This window comes from Eumetopias jubatus, unplaced genomic scaffold (genome assembly GCF_037043125.1).
Source record: "Eumetopias jubatus isolate StellerSeaLion01/CBP00866 unplaced genomic scaffold, mEumJub1_p1.0 scaffold_2, whole genome shotgun sequence".
Classification (NCBI taxonomy): Eukaryota; Metazoa; Chordata; class Mammalia; order Carnivora; family Otariidae; genus Eumetopias; species Eumetopias jubatus.
Genome location: NW_028274808.1, coordinates 181,211,773 through 181,230,431, shown reverse-complemented (window position 1 = coordinate 181,230,431; position 18,659 = coordinate 181,211,773). Strand labels below are relative to the sequence as shown.

The 18,659-nt window shown below is 40.1% G+C and overlaps 1 protein-coding gene and 1 pseudogene across 1 annotated transcript in view; one reads left to right on the top strand and one right to left on the bottom strand.

Moving 5' to 3' along the window:
• Positions 1–11,896: 11,896 nt before the first annotated feature.
• Positions 11,897–12,076, bottom strand: LOC114226402 (cytochrome c oxidase subunit 7C, mitochondrial pseudogene; annotated as a pseudogene).
• A 5,886-nt stretch (positions 12,077–17,962) lies between these two features.
• The window catches only part of TBC1D19 (TBC1 domain family member 19), a 146,152-nt gene continuing 145,455 nt past the window's right edge, over positions 17,963–18,659 (top strand). Inside the window, exon 1 of the mRNA XM_028088082.2 lies at positions 17,963–18,162. Coding sequence (XP_027943883.1) covers positions 18,064–18,162 — 99 coding nt within the window. The 5' untranslated portion in view covers positions 17,963–18,063. The remainder of the gene's footprint in view (positions 18,163–18,659) is intronic.

Sequence of the window (18,659 nt, the reverse complement as noted above, 5' to 3'; positions counted from 1 at the left end):
TAGTGCCAATTTCTAGTCCTATCATTGTTTTTTACAATAGGTTACAATGACACGTGATTGACAAAGGGCTTGTATGACTAGTCACAAAATAACAGCTTTGCCTTTACGTTTTATTTGCAGGTATCTTTTGTTGTTGCTTTGTTGTTGGTGGTCCATTTTCTAAGGGTTGATTTCACTGAAACATGAGCACACAATCTGTAAATCCACTTCCCACAGCTCAAATCTGTGTGTTCCAAACTATTGAAAAGTGGAATAGCCTGAGACCACTATGGTCAGTCCCTCTGAAACCTTTCCCCCTGTGCACTTCCCACCCTGAGTGTGCAACATGGCCACAGGCAATGTGGAATAAGGGTGGGCAATCTTTTTACTAAATCACACTGAAGCGTAAATTTATTTTCAGAAGACAAATGCATATAAGTAGAGCTTCTAATATTGATTCACTAATCCTATTCTGGAAACTGTTACACAATGGTAAAAGAGTTTCTTAGTAAAATATTTAAGTTATTTGTTCAAGATTAGATTCTACCAGCAGGGTTAGAAAGGCTAACTCAAAAGGTCTCCTCTTTCTTGGCTCTCTGACCCTGTAGTAGGTCTCCTTCATGGGCTGGTATTTCCCAGGAAGGTAAGTTATTTTCAGTCTAATTCTCAGGGTTTAAAGCTTTCTTTTTTCAAAGCTCTGTTATCTTTCTCACCTAAACAAAATATAATCTGTACAGTATAATGTGGAAATGACATGAATTTTTTTGTGTTTGGTTAAAATTTGTACCTCTGAAAATGGGCTATGGCTTTTCTTTGCTGTCTGATGCTAGAACTATTCATTTTGCTATAATCAGCTCTGGCAACATTGAGAGAGCCATTTAAAATTAGTCATTTTTTCCTTCCTGAGCTTAATAGACACCTATTTATGCAAAGACAGAGAAAGGATCTTTGCATTTCCAGGAAATAGATCATGAGACTGGGCAAATAGTGCTCCCAGACAGCACAGTGGCTAACAGAATTTTATGCCATTCAGGAAATGGGAAAGCAACATGAGCAAGGTAAAGAGCAAATTATGAATGTATTTCTTTTTCTAACAGACTGTCCAAAGAATTAGACAAAGAACATTAAACCCCATAAGAAGAATGACGAATAATTTGACCTGTTGAAATAGTAGACTGAATCATTGGAAAATGAGCAAGGTTTATCTTTAGCCATCCAGCCCTCCCTTTATTAATAACAATCTCTAATATTTTTACAATACCTTGCAATTTACAATTTACATAAAGCTTTTCTTGTTGGTAGCACCCTCCTTCTTGCATTCTCTCTTGGTCCCCATGGACTTTCATCAAATCTGATCAACTCATTTCCAGTAAGCAGCTTCAAATCATTTATGGAATAAGGCAGGGTCAAACTGGAAAAAAAAAAGTCATTCAAACAAAGGTAAAAATGACTGATAGTGTTTAATGCATGACCTTTCCAGAGGCATTTGTATTTTACCAGAAGACAAGGTCTTAGATGAATCTGTAATTTTATAAATCAGGCAGCAAGAGAGGTTTTCTGGGGGAAGGAAGGGCATGAGACTTGCAGTGTCCTTTTTGATATCTGCAATGAAACTATTTAGGAAGTCATTTTGCTCTCCGGCAAGGTATGCCTCTCCCCAAGTCTATATATCTGATAACATACATTTCTTAGATTAGTTGAATTTAATTTATTAGAGTCCAGATTTTCAAACTGTTCAAAAATATAGACTCTCAGTGTTTTAGAGATTGAAACAATCTTCGAGTTATTTTGGCCAAACATATTATAGATAAGAAAACTGAAGACAAGGAAGTCTAAATCCAAATGCTTTAATAAACAAGGAAGCTGATAATACGAGGACTAAACTTTGAATTGATTAGGAAAGTATCTTTTTTTTTTTTTAAAGATTTATTTATTTATTTATTTATTTGAGAGAGAGAGAATGAGAGAGATAGAGAGCACGAGAGGGCAGAGGGTCAGAGGGAGAAGCAGACTCCCTGCCAAGCAGGGAGCCTGATGTGGGACTCGATCCTGGGACTTCAGGATCATGGCCTGAGCCGAAGGCAGTCGCTTAACCAACTGAGCCACCCAGGCGCCCAGATTAGGAAAGTATCTTGAAGTGTGTTATTGTTATTTAGACACTGGCCAGTCACAGGATGTTGGGGTTTGTTGTTTTTGCTGATGTTCATAGATCTAACTCAACCATATTTGAGCAGTAGGAGATGTTACTATTCCAGTGCCTATTGATGTGTTGTTTTGATCTGCTATAATCATTACCTTTTGTCCCTAGATTAATCATTATTACTTGCATTAAACTTTTCTAATTGTCTGTATTTTCATGAAATTTAATATATAGTAGAATACTAGAAAAGTCAATAGATTTTTTTTAAAGATTTTTATTTATTTATTTGACAGAGATAGACACAGCAAGAGAGGGAACACAAGCAGGGGGAGTGGGAGAGGGAGAAGCAGACTTCCCGTGAAGCAGGGAGCCCGATGCGGGGCTCGATCCCAGGACCCTGGGACCATGACCTGAGCCGAAGGCAGGTGCTTAACGACTGAGCCACCCAGGCACCCCAATAGATTCTTTTTAATACTGGAGTCCTTCATCATATTACCAAAGATGTCCTTCCTTAAAATACAATATTGTTGAGCCACTGGATTCCTTGTTAGCTTTACATCGTCATAGGTTTTGATGGAAAATCTTTAAAGATCTTGTTGGTTAGCCACATCATGTTTTCAGATGAGACACTAAGACCCAAAGAGCCACACACCTAATTTTTTTTTAAGATTTTATTTATTTATTTGACAGAGAGAGACACAGTAAGAGAGGGAACACAAGCAAGGGGGGGTGGGAGAGGGAGAAGCAGGCTTCCCATGGAGCCGAGAGCCCGATGTGGGACTCAATCCTAGGACCCTGGGACCATGACCTGAGCCGAAGGCAGTTGCTTAACAACTGAGCCACCCAGGCGCCCGCCACACACCTAATTTGTAGCAGAACCAGATTGAGAGCCTAAATCCCCTGAATGTGTGGCCAGGTCTATCTCTGTCCACCATACCACATGGCATGATTTTACAAGGCCAGAAGTCTCTCGTGGCTCCAGAAAGACACATATCTCATATACTTCAAACCTAGAGAATATTGACTGGTATGATTCCTTTGTTGTAAATCAAATTCTGGAAGAGGAGAGGAGAGACAAAGCTATTCTTCTCCCAGGCTTCCTGAGATCACAGGAAATATTCACAGATGATGTGTGAACCTCTAAGAGTGATTTTTCCATTCAGCTCTCTTTTGTTTTGCTTGGCCTTACAATGAAGGAAAATGTGTAACTGAGTGAATAAGATCTGAATTGGCTATTTGTTTTATGTTTTCCTCATTAAGTATTTCCATTTTGTGTTTAAAATTCAGAAGCTCATCTTAAAGAGCAAAGGTTACATTCAAAATTAGCATCAAAGAATTTCTGGGAAAATTGACTGAGAAACCAAAATCCTGGTCCTTGGAGGAACTGTTCTTTCTGAGAAAAAACTGATGAGTCACAGTGGTTGTAGAAATTTGTAATCTGCCATGAAAATTGGGCATTTATGATTCAAAGATTTCCTTGGCTGCATCTACACTGAATCATCTGGAGGAATATTAGAAAAAACAAAACACAAAAAACAAAACCCAACAGTCAATTGTCTGGGTAATTTGGCTACCTAATGACAAGCATATAGCTGTTTACAAGTATTAAATGACCGTCTGAGGCTTTGTTTTTTTTTTCTCCCCCAACTTTTTATTTAAATTCCAGTTATTTAACATACAGGGTAATATCAGTTTCAGGTATACAATGCAATGATTCAACACTTCCATACAACACCAGTGCTCATCACAAGTGCCCTCCTTAATCTCCATCACCTATTTCACCCATTCCCCACCCACCTACCCTCTGGTGACCATCAGTTTGTTCTCTATAGTTAAGTCTGTTTCCTTGGTTTTCCTCTCTTCCCCTACCGCCCCCCAACATGTTCATTTGTTTTATTTCTTAAAATCCACATATGAGTGAAATCATATGGTATTTGTCTTTCTCTGACTGACTTATTTTGCTTAGTATCATACTCTCTAGCCTGAGTTTTTTATCATTCAGATTTGCAGTAACGGACACAGTCAAATTCAAACCTATAGTAGCATCAAGGAACAATTTGTTTCTACCTGGAATATAGTTGGAAATTTAAGGCACAGATTTGGATGATTACTGGCTTAATGAAAGAACATAGTTTAGTTGGTGTGCAATGCACAACTCATATTCTCAAAAATTCGCTGAAAGAAAAATATCACGTAAGAGAAAGGGTCGGAGTGAACCAGTGCAACTTTGTAATCAGAAGCCAGCACACTGTTGGCTTAACTGTGGTGTCTTTTAAATATACATACTCAATAAGGCACCTGGGTGGCTCAGTCGGTTGAACACCTGACTCTTGATTTTGGCTCAGGTCATGATCTCGGGGTCCTGGGATGGAGCCCCGCATCAGGCTCCGCACTCAGTGGGGAGTCTGCTTGGGATTCTCTCTCTCCCTCTGCCCCTCCACTCCTCCCGTGCTCTCTCTCTCTCAAATAAATAAATAAATCTTTTAGAAAATTGTGAGATGTTTCAATAGAATGGCAGGGTCTCTGGAATGCTCAGCCCTGAGTTCTACTGATTGCTAATAAGAAAGAACAGGCACACATAACTTGCAGTTTCAAGGATTCACACTCATCTAAGAATTCAGTGAAGAAATCCCTAGTGCCTAGAAAATGAGAGAAAAAACACACAAAAAAGCAAGAGATTATACCAAATGAGGGAGGTCTGTTCTTAGCCACAGCTTTTCATCAGTCTTTAGAAGATTTACTGCTCACAGCTACCAAGCATCTAACCACTAGCAGCTTGGGCTTTCTTTCCTTTGTTTTTTACTTCTTCATAAAAGTGATAATTACCTTTAAGAGTGTGTTAATTATTTGGATGATGAGTATAATTTGACGTCAATGGCTAAGTACCCTGGGTCAGCCTTGTCAGATGTCACCACCTCTGAGATGCCTTCCCTGACCACCCAGTCCACATATCAGACACCACCCATCACAATGTTTTGTTTTTTGAAAATGTGATTATCCTTTCTTTTCTTGTCCATTTCCTCCATGGGGTGTGAGCATTGTAAGGTCAGTTTTCTTGATGATCAACTCATTGCTGGATCTCCAGGGCCTAGGATGGAGCCTGACACATGAGAGACATGGAATAAATATTTGTTAAATGAGTATCCAAAAACCAAAGGCAGATGGCCTTAATTATATCTTTTTCTTTCCTTTGGAATGAAAACTAATTTCCAAGTTGCTGTGCAAAGGAGAAACTCCTCTAAGACAATTAGAGAAATTGGAAACAGGAATGACTAAAGAACAAGACTAAATAAAACAAACAGAGCCAGATGATTGAAAAATAAATAATAAAACGAAATGATTATTAATTATTATTAAATAATTTAAGTGATTTTATGGGTAAAAATTCAAAAGAAGGCTAAAAGATTAAAAATCAGAAATAAATTTGACCAAAAAAAAAAAAAGTTAAGGTATTAGATGGAAGGTTTGAACTGCAGGGTTGGTATGCTCCCTGCAGTGATCCTCAGGGATTAGAATCCTGGATGAATCAGAAAGGCAAGGGATCCAGGTTCTTGACACCATAAATAAGAAACCAGTCATTGGAGACAGCCCAGATTCAAATCCTGGAAAGTCTAGATGATTTTGAAATAAGGCTTAAAGAAAATAAACATGTAAAGGTCTTAGCACTGAACCTGCTTCTTAGTGAATGTTCAAAACTGTCAACTTTTATTTTGTATTTTAAATCAATCCACAGGGTACTAATGGGCAAAACTGTCTTACCTTCCTTCCTGTAGCCCATCAGCCATCAGGTTGCTCCTGAAGTCAAAGGAGTGGAGATTTGTACAGAATGTCAGCAATCTCCTATAGGCAACATTTTGTACCATCTCTCCCCATTATTTTTGGGCATTGGAGTTTGCACTAGAACTCTACCTCTGGAATGGAAAAGGAGAATTAATACGGATAAGGATTCCAGTAATAAGCTCTATACAGGCACATACAACCCGTCATCAAAGGCTCACCTCCATCCTGTGCTGTATTTTTACCATAATCTCTACCTACTTCTGTTATGGCTCTTAACACCTGCAGTTGTTTCATAACCTTTTCTCTTAGAGGAAATTCTTCCAGGGAAGAGGCTTGTCTAAGTTACTGTTATGTATTGAGTTGTGTCCTCTCCTCCCTAATTCATAATTTGGAGCCCTAACTCCTAGTGTGACTGTATTTGGAAATAGGGCCTCTAAAGAAGTAATTAAGACTAAATGAAGTCATAAGGGTGAGGCCCTAAATCCAATAGGTCTGGTGTTCTTATAAGAAGAGGAAGAGACACCAGAGATGCACAGTCACAGATGAAACGTGAGGACACAGGGAGAAGCAGCCATCTGGAAGCCAAGGAGAGAGGCCTAAGGAGCAACCAAACATGTCAACACCTTGATCTTGGACTTCTAGCCTCCAGAACCATGCAAAATAGACTTCTGTTATTTCGGTTACCCAGTCTGGTATTTTGATATCTTGTTATGGCAGCTTTAGCCAACGAATACATTTGTCTATGATGGAATTGGAAGATTGGCACTCAGCATCCCTTCCAACTTCCTTCCAGTGTGTCTTCCTGTACTGTAGAGGCTAGAGAGCTTAAAATATTCTCCTCCAGTCTCAAATGTAAATTGGTTTCACCGATTAGATGTCCTTGAGGGAAATTTGGAAGGTGGAAGTGAGGCAGGGCCATCTTCAGGCTGCTGTGGGTGTTGCTGGGACAGGCACAGTCATAAAGTGCTGGGCTGCTAAGTAGCAGCATGCTAGTGTCCAGTCCTGGTTTGAAGGAGGTTGTGAGGCAGTTATTGTGGTGATCAAGGTAGACTCTTGATCGTCAGATGGCAGCCAAGGCAGCATATCCTCAAACTCAACAGTTCCCGAACGGGATGATCTCCTCCTCCTCCTTCTTGTTGTTGCTGTTGTTGTTGTTGTTGTTCTTCTTCTTCTTTTTGGAGGGCCAGAGGGAGAGGGAGAGGAAGAATCTTAAGATCTTAAGCAGGCTCCACACTGTGTATGGAGTCTGACACAGGGCTTGATCTCACAACTCTGAGATCATGACATAAACCAAAATCAAAAGTCGGATGCTTAACCAACTGAGCCACCCAGGCACCCCTGAGCGGTATCATCTGATTCTTCCACCCCTGGCCGTGGCAGAGGTAACAGCCACCTTAGTGGGGCCACATTGACAATGTTCTGAGAGTCATTTCGGGAACCCTGGTCTAGAAGCAGCTCCTCAAGTCTTTCCTGCTATGTCATACGTATTTTATGATCTGTATAAAATCTCTTTCTGCTTAAGAAAGCTAGAGCAGTGTCTGGATTTTGCAGCTGAACCTGGATTGATGCATTCTTCTTTGTGTCTTTAGATTGAGCACAATGCCTGGCATATGTAGAAGATGAACAAACCCTTATTATTGTTGTCTAAGCTGGTGGTTCTTAGTCTTTGATGTGTATCATCACCTAGAAGCCAATAATGAACATGAAGGCCCAGACTCACTGAGAGAGAATAAGGCTTTTTATTTTTACCAAGTTCCTTATGAGATTCTAATAACCACCAAAGTTTGAGAAGTTCTGGATAAAAATTCTCTCAGACCTACCAGGGACCAGTCATCTTTGAAGGACATGAAACCCAGTGACTCTTTATTCTCATATTGACCTTATGAAGTAGGAAGTAGTATTATCCCCATTTTTTAGATGAGAAAACCAAGGAATAAAGAGTCTTGGAAATGTACCCAAGATCACACAGCTCATAAGTAGATCTTAGTATCTAAACCCAAGAACCAAGGGACTTAGACCCCTAAGCTCATGACAACTACATTCTTGTGCATGAATTCTCTCTTCTCAGAAGAGCCTAAGGATGAGTCTCATTTAAATTTAAATCAGATTCCTTCAAATAATTTTTTAACAATATCCCAGTCTTGGGGCGCCTGGCTGGCTCAGTCAGTTAAGTGTCCAACTCTTTATTTCATCTCAAGTCACGATCTCAGGGTTGTGAGATCGAGCCCCACATTGGGCTCTGCACTCAGCGGAGAGAATGCTTGAAATTCTCTCTCTCCTGCCCCCCCAAAATAAAGAAATTAATTAAAAAAACAACAACAACAACATCCCAGTCTCTGTGATCAAGTCATTTAGTCACTAAAGGAAAGTACTGAGCCAACAAAAATCTTTCTGGCAAAACAATAGTCTCTAGGGTAGATGCCAACAAACTTCAAAGTCTAATAAAACCTATTTAAATCAAGCAATGGCTTGAAGGAGTAATTGCTCTCAGATACAAAACTAATAATTCCCTGAATATTATTATTATCTTTGAAGTGAAGAATAACAAACTGACCCTTAGGTCCCTCCATTTATTATAGAAAAACATTATACATTTTCAAGAAGAACAGATCAAAATAGTGTTATTTAGCTGCAGAGTCCCACATTCCTTTTTTCTTACTAATCATGTTTCTTACATTTTCAAGATTGCATCTCTAAGACTTAATAAAATCTTATTATTCTCCTAATGCCTAGAAATTAATAATGTAGAGGAAGATATTGGAAGATGTTCATAGGAACTTCTTATAGAGATGTGCAGGAATGCACGATGAATAAAAGGAAATATTATCCCCTTTTAAACTTTGTAAACTCTTTAGTCAATAGAAGTTCTCAAATTTAAATTTATCATTATTAAAAGAGAGGAGTTCTGAAAACTTCTGAAGTTGCCATTTTTATCACTGGTTTCACTCGTTGGGCTTATAAGGCACTAGTGGGACCTAAAAATTTTCGAAGCAAAAATTACCCTCATTTATCCCAGAGAGGCAATGTGATGTCAAAGAAACTGGGTTCAAATTCAAGCTCTGTTATTATGAACTTTATTGTGAATTATGACAAGTTATCTAACATTCAAGTCTTATTTTTTTAAAGTCTCATTTTCTTAATCTGTAAAACTCAGAGAAAATAACCCCTATCTTATGAAATGTTATAAGGGTTAAATGAAATAATATTTTTCCCTCCAAATTGAATCTCTGCAGCTCTGGAGAAGAAAGAGAGAGAGAGAAAGAGAGAGAGAAATGAAGGAAGAAAGGAAGGAAGAAATATAGAAAAGAATGGCAGCAACAAACCATAAACACCCAAAATAAACATTCTGGAATCATGAGAAAGCATGAGTTGAATTATTAGAAAATTTGAGTGTGAACTTGGAACTCTGCCTCCATCTTGTTTTGTGATGTGAAGCAATTTTCTTAATTTTAGTCTTGTAAAGAACAAATTTCACTCTGTCAAAAGGAAATAAAATTTTTGACTTCCCAGGTTTGTTCTAATTCTGACAGTCTGTGTTGCAGGAATATAAAAAGTAATTCTTAAAATTTATAAAAACTTTTACATCTTTACTCATAAATTGAATACCTTAAAAGTGCTCTTTAACCATCCACATTTCCTATCTGCTTTATTTGTATTGTCAAGTGAAGTTGTTCCAGCACATGAGTATTTTGAGATGGAAACATTTATTTGATATAATGTGTCAAAGATATTCTTTTAAAATGTTTCCAGTGTGCTTAGATATTAAGTCACACACACACACACACACACACACACACACAGGAGATCTGACTAAAATACTAGTGGTGAATCACAGCCTCTCCTCCCTTCCTCCTTGGGGCTGAAGTTTGATTTTGCCACTTTCCTTTTCCCTTAACACAAGTGCTATTTGACATATTTCATGTTTAGTTCTACGTATTAAACTTTGTATTGTTTTAGAACTTTGGAAAATATCACATCTGGGATCCACCAGAATGGACCACTCTGGACCCAGATGACAGCCAAGAGGTACTCTGCTAGGGGCTTTGGACCAGCTCAAGAGGCCAGTGCCCAAGAGTGGAGTCCAATTCAGCAGGGACAAATGAGGAACAGAAGAATAAGGCAGCAATGTAAATGGCCAAAGTTCTCCATAAAACAGAAAATCAAAATTGAAGTGTGGTAGAGAGAGGATATTAGGGAGACAATGAGGAGGTCAAAGTAGAATAGGATTCTGTGGATGCTTGAATGGCTAGGACAAGGGCTTTTATTACTTATTTATTTTTTAAAGATTTTATTTATTTATTTGAGAGAGAGAGAGCACAAGTAGGGGGAGCAGCAGAGGGAGAGGGAGAGGGAGAAGCAGGCTCCTCACCAGGCAGGGAGCCCGATGCGGGGCTCGATCCCAGGACCCTGAGATCATGACCTGAGCCAAAGGCAGCCACTTAACCGACTGAGCCACCCAGGCGCCCCAGGACAAAGGCTTTTAAAGAACTCTATTATGAAGATAGGTACCTCTTGTGTTGGTTAAATTGAACCAGGTAAGGGGCGCCTCGGTGGCTCAGATGGTTAAGCATCTGCCTGCAGCTCAGGTCATGATCCCAGGGTCCTGGGATCGAGCCCTGCATCAGGCTCCCTGCTCCACGGGGAGCCTGCTTCTCCCCCTCCCTCTGCCTCTCCCCCTGGTCATGCTCTCTCTCTCTCTCTCTCTCTGTATCTCTGTGTCTCGAATGAATAAATAAAAAAATCTTTAAAAAAAAATTTAACCAGGTAATGTTAACCTGACTGGACTACAATGCCCAGTTGTTTGGTCAAACGCTAATCTAGATATTGCTGTGAATGTTTTTGGTGGATAGATATGGTTAGCATCTACAATCAGTTGACTTTAAGTAAAGCAGATTGCCCTCCATAACGTGGGCCTTGTTCAATCCGTTGAAGACCTTAAGAGCAAAAATCGAGATTTCCTGGAGAAGAAGGAATTCTGCTTCAAGACTGTCACTTAGAAAGCCTGAGTCTCTAGTGTGCTGCCCTGTGGATTTTGGACTCAAGACATCAACTCTTAACTAAATTTCCAGCTTGACAGCCTGCCCTATAGATTTCACATTTTCTAGTTCTCACAACCATGTGAGTCAATTTCTTAAAATAAATCTATTTCTATCTCTATCTCCTATTGGTTCTGTTCTTCTGGAGAATCCTACTGATAATACCTCTGTTGTCATTCTTCTCTAATATAAAAATGTAAAGTTTGGAAGACTCTGCTGGGCTGGAAGTTTGAAGTTAAAGCTGCAAGACTCCAGTCAAGCAGTTTCACCTGGAGAAATTTGGAAATCATCATTCCTCTTTTGATCACTTGAGAAGTACCTGCTACCTTCCAGGCACCACATTAGGCACTAGATGTAGATTAGGTCCCCCCAGAAGCAGACTATGGAATAAAAATTTGAGGGTTCATAGTGTATTGGGGGTGATCTCAGCAAATACATGCAGTGGAGTGGGGAAGCGAGATAGGGAAGGGGAGATAAAACAGGGTATGTTAGTGCATAGGGTACAGATGTGGGCTATTAGGTTCAATATTTCTGAGACTTCTGGGACAGCATATGGTGGGGGGCACTCAGCTGTGTGTCACAGAGTATGCTGACAACCAAGGCTACACATGATACATTAATTTTCTAGATGTTGCAGTATTTAAAACATTTTTATATTGAAATAAACAAAGGTATATTTTGGAATACACTTACCGTGTCATGAATTTTTGAGATAAAGCATAAGAACTCAAGGATATTTGAGCTGAGAAACATTGTTTTATTGTAGTCTTTGTCTTTTGTTCTCTTTCTTCTCTGTATCAAACACTTAATTCAATTTCCCATTTTTTTTCAGTCATGCCATAAGTTTATTTACAAACGTATCAGGTACGTTGAATTTAAGAGTTTGATCCATTTTTCAAAGAAATTACATGTCTTAAAGTGCTTTTCTTCTTATCTATCTCATGGATTAACTAACATATCCTTATTTCTTAAGTAGTTGGTGTTTTACTATAAAAAAGGATGCAGCAAATCCAGATCCAAAGTACACAGTCATCATAATTAGTAGCTGCCACTTGTTTTTCACTGAAAATGGCAAATTCTTCCCTAGGCCCTCCTCATAGTGTCTTCTGTGTGTGAACCTCTGGATGCTCTGTCCCAACATGGTGCTGGTGGAAGGTCTGTGAAAGGCACTGAGACCCAAGAGGAGGAAATGGTCGCACCATGCCAAGTCCTCCTTTTTTCCCCTCAGTTTCTCACTTGAAAGGCTTTTCCTTACCAGGACACCCACTTTGTTCCAGGGTCCATGGCTTTGCTCTTTGCAATGCACAGAGCTTGTCTCAACTTAAGTCCTGGTAATAAACCTGATGACCCCTTCCCTAGGAGCCCTCCCATTAACAGGCATCTGCAGGTGGGGTGGCTGGTTATGCACTAGAGGTCCATGCTCTGCTCCTCACTGGCTCTGTTCCTGCATGACTAAGCTTGTGACAGATAGTTTTTGATCTTCTTCCAGGTCTATAACTTAACCCTGATTCCCCGTATGCATCTTTATGGACAATTTTTCCTTCCCTAATGGACAGGGACAGGCCCCACTGCGGTCTTCAATTTGATCTCAAGTACTTAATATTGTAGCTGTTCTATTCATATATATATATATATATATATATATATATATATATATATATATATATATTACCTTGTATATGTTGCTATGCCTTCTGGAAAGAAAAAAAGATGGCAGACAATATGTAAGTTTCCTAAGAGGCAATGGAGGAAAGATGGTACAAAACAAGAAAGAATAATTAAAAAGGAAACATCGTGGAATGGAAGTGTGTGTGTGGGGGGGGGTATAGTTTGGCTGGGGGAGGTGGGAAAGCAAAGCTATGACCAGAGAACTGAGGAGAAAATGAGTCAAGTAGATCCTGCTCTACTATGTTACCTGAAACCTAGAGGAAGTGTCTGGAGAAACTAGGCCATCCATCACTTTGCAGCAGTAAGCTTCTTTTGCTCCAAGCAGTACAGATTATATTAGAGAATAGGTTATTTCCAGTGCTCACTTCTGCTTGTACAACCAGAGAGAATAACCTAGAACTCCAGTAGACTGACTTCCATATACAGGGAGGCCTTCACAGAAAGTTATTTATGAACAAGCTGTTTTCCTCACAAGCCATCAATTTTTGTCTTTTTAAAAATAACAACACTTGCAAATTTTCTGTTCTTGTCACATAATCTTTTACTTATAGATCTTATTTTGCAAATGGGTCAACCTTATTTATTTTTAGCTTTTATAATGTCCCCATAATACTGAGAAAATGCCACATCAATAAGTACTATAATTTAGATTCCGGATTCTGAACTTCACACAACCAACTCTGTGGATAATAAATGATCTGGATATTGTCCAACTCTACTTTATTTGTGGTCCAATTAGCCTGAATGTCAGTCAGGAATTCTCACCTACAAGTGTTCATATCACAATGCCAATCTGAGACTGAAGTTATTTGGACAATTTAGTAGAACCAACAAACCATTCTTCTCCTTCATCTTTCTCCCAGGATTGAAGATAAAATACCAGATCATTTCTTGCCACTCTCTTGTGGCCAGAGGTGGTCAGTGACACAGCTTTGGGCAATAAGATTCATGGGAAAGTCTTCTTGGGGGCTTCTTAGAAAAATAATCTTTCCTCAAAAAAAGAAGAGACATACAAAGTCATTGAGAACTCCTTTATTTTGTCTTCTTCCTGCCTCCCTTTGTAGGCAGTGGTAGAAGAATGTCAATTTGGAACTGCAGCAGCCACCTTAGGACAGTAAGTTGAATGGTGAAGGCCAACATGCTAAGGAGGGCAGAATGGTAAAGAAGGAAAGAGCTTAGATTTTTGATGATGTTGTGGAGGCATTAAACCAGCCTTTGTACATTCCTTTAGACTTGTTGGTAATAATAAATATCCTATGATTTAAACCAGTTACTTGGATTTTTCCCATGAGTTTTATATTTAACATGAAGCCAACATAGTCCCTGAGAGTGTTCATGGAACCAATAGCCCAATCTTCCCCATTTACACATAATTGCCTGGGTCCAGAGGCAGGAAAGATGGAGAAATGGAGTATAGTGAAGGGCAGAAAACTTTTTCCTCTTCCATTCTAGGTTCTTTGGCTGGTCTAATGATTAAATTGGTTTAAGACAGATTAACAGGAGAAAAACAAACAAAATTTCATGGATAGGGGAGAAATATGAAGACTCAAAGGGCAGCTAGTCAATTCAGGCTTATATAACATCCTGAGCTAAGGAAAGGTGTAGGGGTTTGGGGATACAAAGGGGAAAATACCATTCACAGGAAGGCAAAGAAGATGTTTAGGAAACAAAGGTTGCCTCCTTATGCAGATAAATTTCTTAGGGGAAATGATATTTCTGGTAATAGCTCTCTTCCAGGTACAGGTCCCCTTTCCAATATAAATTTAAGCGGTTGAGTAAAGAACTTCTCCTGAATCTATTGGGTTTTAAATGCCTTTAGCTCAAAGTAATCTTTATGCCAAAGAGACATATTTTGGGGTAGCAAAATCTGCTCCCTTCCAATAGCATGGTCTTCTATTCAGCTTGTGTTCAGAAAGGAGATCTGACCACCTTGTAAAGGGAGGTGGCAAGCAGAACCCTAAGGGGCTTTGTTCCTGAGGGGTTTTGTGAGCCTTGGGATTTAAGTATCTCTGGGTTTTTGCAGCTTTGGGAGCACCAAAAAGCAGCAGCACCCTGGACAGTAGCTTTGAGGCATCAGACACCACCAAAGCAGGCAGAGCAGATCACAACCAGATTTGCTCCTAAGCACACATGTGCCACTTCCTGAGGACTCCCAGAAGTAACAGGAAGAGACTTTGAAGAGGAGCCCGAGGTCCTGTGCTAAGCATATGGGGGCTAATGATCCAGTGACAGATAACCGGTGTCACAATGAGCTCATTTGTTCCCAAAGACAAGGAGGCCTGTGATATTCATGGTACACACAACACACAATAAAAATACTTTTTATTTAAGTAAATTCCTGACAACATACAATTCAATCTATTCTGCAGATACAGCATGCTAATAGCAGTGTCTCCTAAAACAACAGCTGAACATACTTTCATTGCAGATCCTGGAGTTTATGTAAGCCTCAGTTTTGTGTGGCGCTCACAGGGTGTTTTGGATGTGGTCCGCATCTTTGCTCATGTGAGGCCACTGGTCAGTGGCTTCCCTCCACCCACTCACCCACAGTGATATCTGACACAATATTATATATACAATAAATCAAAGCAGAGCAGATCTGAAAAAGGCAGGATTGAGCCCAGAACCTTACACATGTTGGCCCAGAAGTGCCTTTGCTTCGAATTTGAGGGGATTTTGAGGAGAATTCTCTCTGCATTCATTTTACTTTTGTTTCTGTTTATATAGTTTTAGCTACTCAGATGAGATTGGATTCCTTTTGCTATTCATCTCTTAGAGTGTTTTCCCAATTCCTTCCCACTCTGAGTAGAATAAGGATTTCCAAGGCAAAGTTCTACTTGTGAGATGGAGATGGAAATCTGCACCTTTTGCTTTTTATTAGACAATGACTTTAGAGTAATAAAATTTCCAGATACACAGGTGGGAGTCTAAAGGGGCCCATCTACCATTATAGCTCTTTGTGTACTGACCTCACCATCCCTTTGTGACTGAGAATTTCTTCGAAGAAAGGACATTTCTTATTCATCTTTGTATTCCTTGCCTTTCTTAGCACAGAGCAAGTGTTCTGAAAAGTTTTGCTAAATTGAATTAGAAAGAGAACAGAGGGCATTCTAGAATTGAATTATAACCTAACACACCTGCTTCTATGTGCGTAAGAAACAAATCTTTAATACTAGGATTAAGTTTGTTTGTTTGTTTGTTTTGCTTGGGCATGTCTTCAGAATCAAATCCAAACTTCTTAATTGTTGCTGTAAGACTGCAAATTATTTTCTCCTTGGAAAAAACTTTTTAAAACCTCTGTGCAAAAAATTGTGCTGGGCACTTTCACACATGTTGCTACACTTATTTGCTTTCCATTCCCTTGTCAATAGCTTGGATATTATTTTTATTTACTTATTTCAATTTTAATATTTCATTTATTCATATTTTTTAAAAAATATTTTAACACAAGGTACATCTTTCCCCAGAGTGTCCCCTCAGGTCGGTATTTTATCCTCTTGTTACAGATGAGAAAGCTGAAACTCTGACAGGGGAAGGAACCAAAGGATACCTGGCAGAAAAGGAGTTAGGTTGTTTTCTGATTCCAGGTACCATGACTTTCTGCCACTCCACAGTTTCACCTTCTTTCCTCCCTATGCTTTATGACCCTTCTCAACCTAAATGTTCTTATCTTTTTAGTTATTAACCACCTTCCCCCTTCCAATCTCAAAAGAAGTCTCTCCGTAGTTTTCCTTTTTTTTTTCTTTTTTTGTTCAAAGTGACGTTTGTGCTGGAGATTCATGGATGGGTGGGGTGTTGGGATGGAGAGGCTGTAAAGAGTTGAGATTTATTCCTCTACAAGCTGGAGAATTTCTGAATTGTAGGGGGAATGTTTTGTATAGAAACTACGTGTTTTGTGGAGTCTGTCATTAATTGCCTTTAAGTACTTTTTCCTCTCTGCCTGCCTCTTTCCAAAGTTGTTTTCAGGGGGTATAGCTCAGGGGTAGAGCATTTGACTGTAAAGTTGTTTTTAATAAACAAATAGGACCAAATGGGTTATTTGGAATCTGTATTTGCCATCACAATACTCTGAACAGTGGTGTTATGAATGCCAAGGTGTTGTGCATGGGTGCCAAAGGCCCAGTCCTTTGGAATTTCTATCATGTCCCTGCTTTAGTCCTTTAGTGTTCAGAGTGTAGTTCCTGAACCACCAGCACTACAATCTCCTTGGAACTTGCCAGAAATCAGATTAGCAGATCCTACAAGAGTCCTATTGAATCAGATCCTCTGATTCAAGTTTAATGTAGTTAGGCTAGAGTAGTTTTTGCAGTCATCTTGATCTGTTTTCTTGGAATCTTACCGTGCTTTGCTTAAGAATATACAGACACACACTTGAAATTAATTCTTGATTATTTTGGTGAGGTTATTCTAACGTTTATATTATTCCACAGGTATTTTTCTAGCTGCCTTTGGGAATGCCATTCAATTAGCTAAATCTGTTCCTTCTAGTTCTACTAAAAACCTTTGATATGTTTCTTTGAAGGCAAGAACCATGTCTTATTTACCTTTGTGCCCACACCGTTTCTTGTATGTAAATGCGCAATAAGTTGAAAGCTGAATGACTTTTCTTTTTGAAAGCTGAATGAATTTTGAATAAATGATTGAATGGATGAATACATAGAAGCAGAGGCATCTAGATGGTACACCCCTTGGACTGGGACAATGTCTTAGTCATCCTTGAATTGCCAATGCTTCACAGAAAGCCTATTAATAAATAAATCCTTCTTGGTTAAGTTGTAGCTGTTTGATGAGAAGATGTTGTCTATTTATTCCTGGCATAAGACCCCGCAGAATAGAAACAGGAGAAGTGCAAATAAAACCAATTGATAAATACAGCGCTAGCCACCTTCACAATTGTTACCTCAGCTAATCATCACAACATCTTGTGAACTGGTGTTATTTTACAGAGATAGAAACTGAGTTCTGAAACGTAAGCACCTCACCCAAGTTTACACAGCTAGTGTCAGAGCCTGGTAATTCTTGGCAGTAATTTTCTATGTAACTGTGTGTACAGCCCTGTTTCTGCAGAGATTGAAGGGTGGAAAAGGAATAATCCGTTATAATAAAACACAAAAATACACGACTCTGAATTCCCCTGGTGCATCAGAGGCACCGTATCTCCGGAGGAAAGCGCTCCTCTTGTTGCCTCTTAGGCGTACACCAAGCGGGAACAATGGAACGAAAAGCCACCCGCAACCACATCTTTTTTCCGCCAGCGGAACGCAGGCGCTGGGACCTTCAGCCGCCGGGGGGACCAGAGAGGAACGGACTCACGGCCCGGCAGTTGCCTGGTAACGCCCGCTAGGGGAGTCCCAGCGTGAGAAGGTCCCGGAGAAGTGTCACTGGCCCCGAGTGGGACCCCGTAGCCCGTTCTCTCTGCGCCAGCCTGTTCCCGCGGCTTGGCGGGCTAGGGCAGGGGAAATGTTGCAGGAGGAGTCGGATCTGTCTCTCATTATTGCCCAGATAGTCCAAAAGCTCAAGGGCTCCAATTTGTACGCTCAGTTGGAACGGCAGGCCTGGGTGAGTGAGGCCGAGCGGGAAGGGATGGAGACGGGCGGGGCCGCGGTGATGCCTGCTCTCCGTCTGCAGCCCGCTGACCTCAGCGGGAGCCCGCCTGGGTCTCCCCGACTCCGCTCCTGGGCACGGAAAAGCTTCCCTTGCAGGTGGAAGCTCCACTTGCTCAGCCTCGCGCGTGGGGTAGTAGATTTTTAAAGCAGGGTGGGGCGCATCCCGCCTTTCTTTAGGCCGGAGAATGCTGAAGCTATTCATTCATACCATAGTCCTTTTTTAAGCTGCTGGAATCAGTAGAGATGGGTTGGGCCACGCCTTCCCTCACATTTTTCGACCTGTGGGTGGGTTTGGACCCCCAGGTGCCTTTTTGCTTTCCGTTAGTCTATCACCTTCTTGCTCTCTGTCCTCTCTGCAGTGATCCCTCTTTCTCTCCATCCAGCATTTACTGAGTATTTTCTAACGTGCTAAGTTCTTTGGATGAAGAGATTGATCAGGAGGTCTTTGCC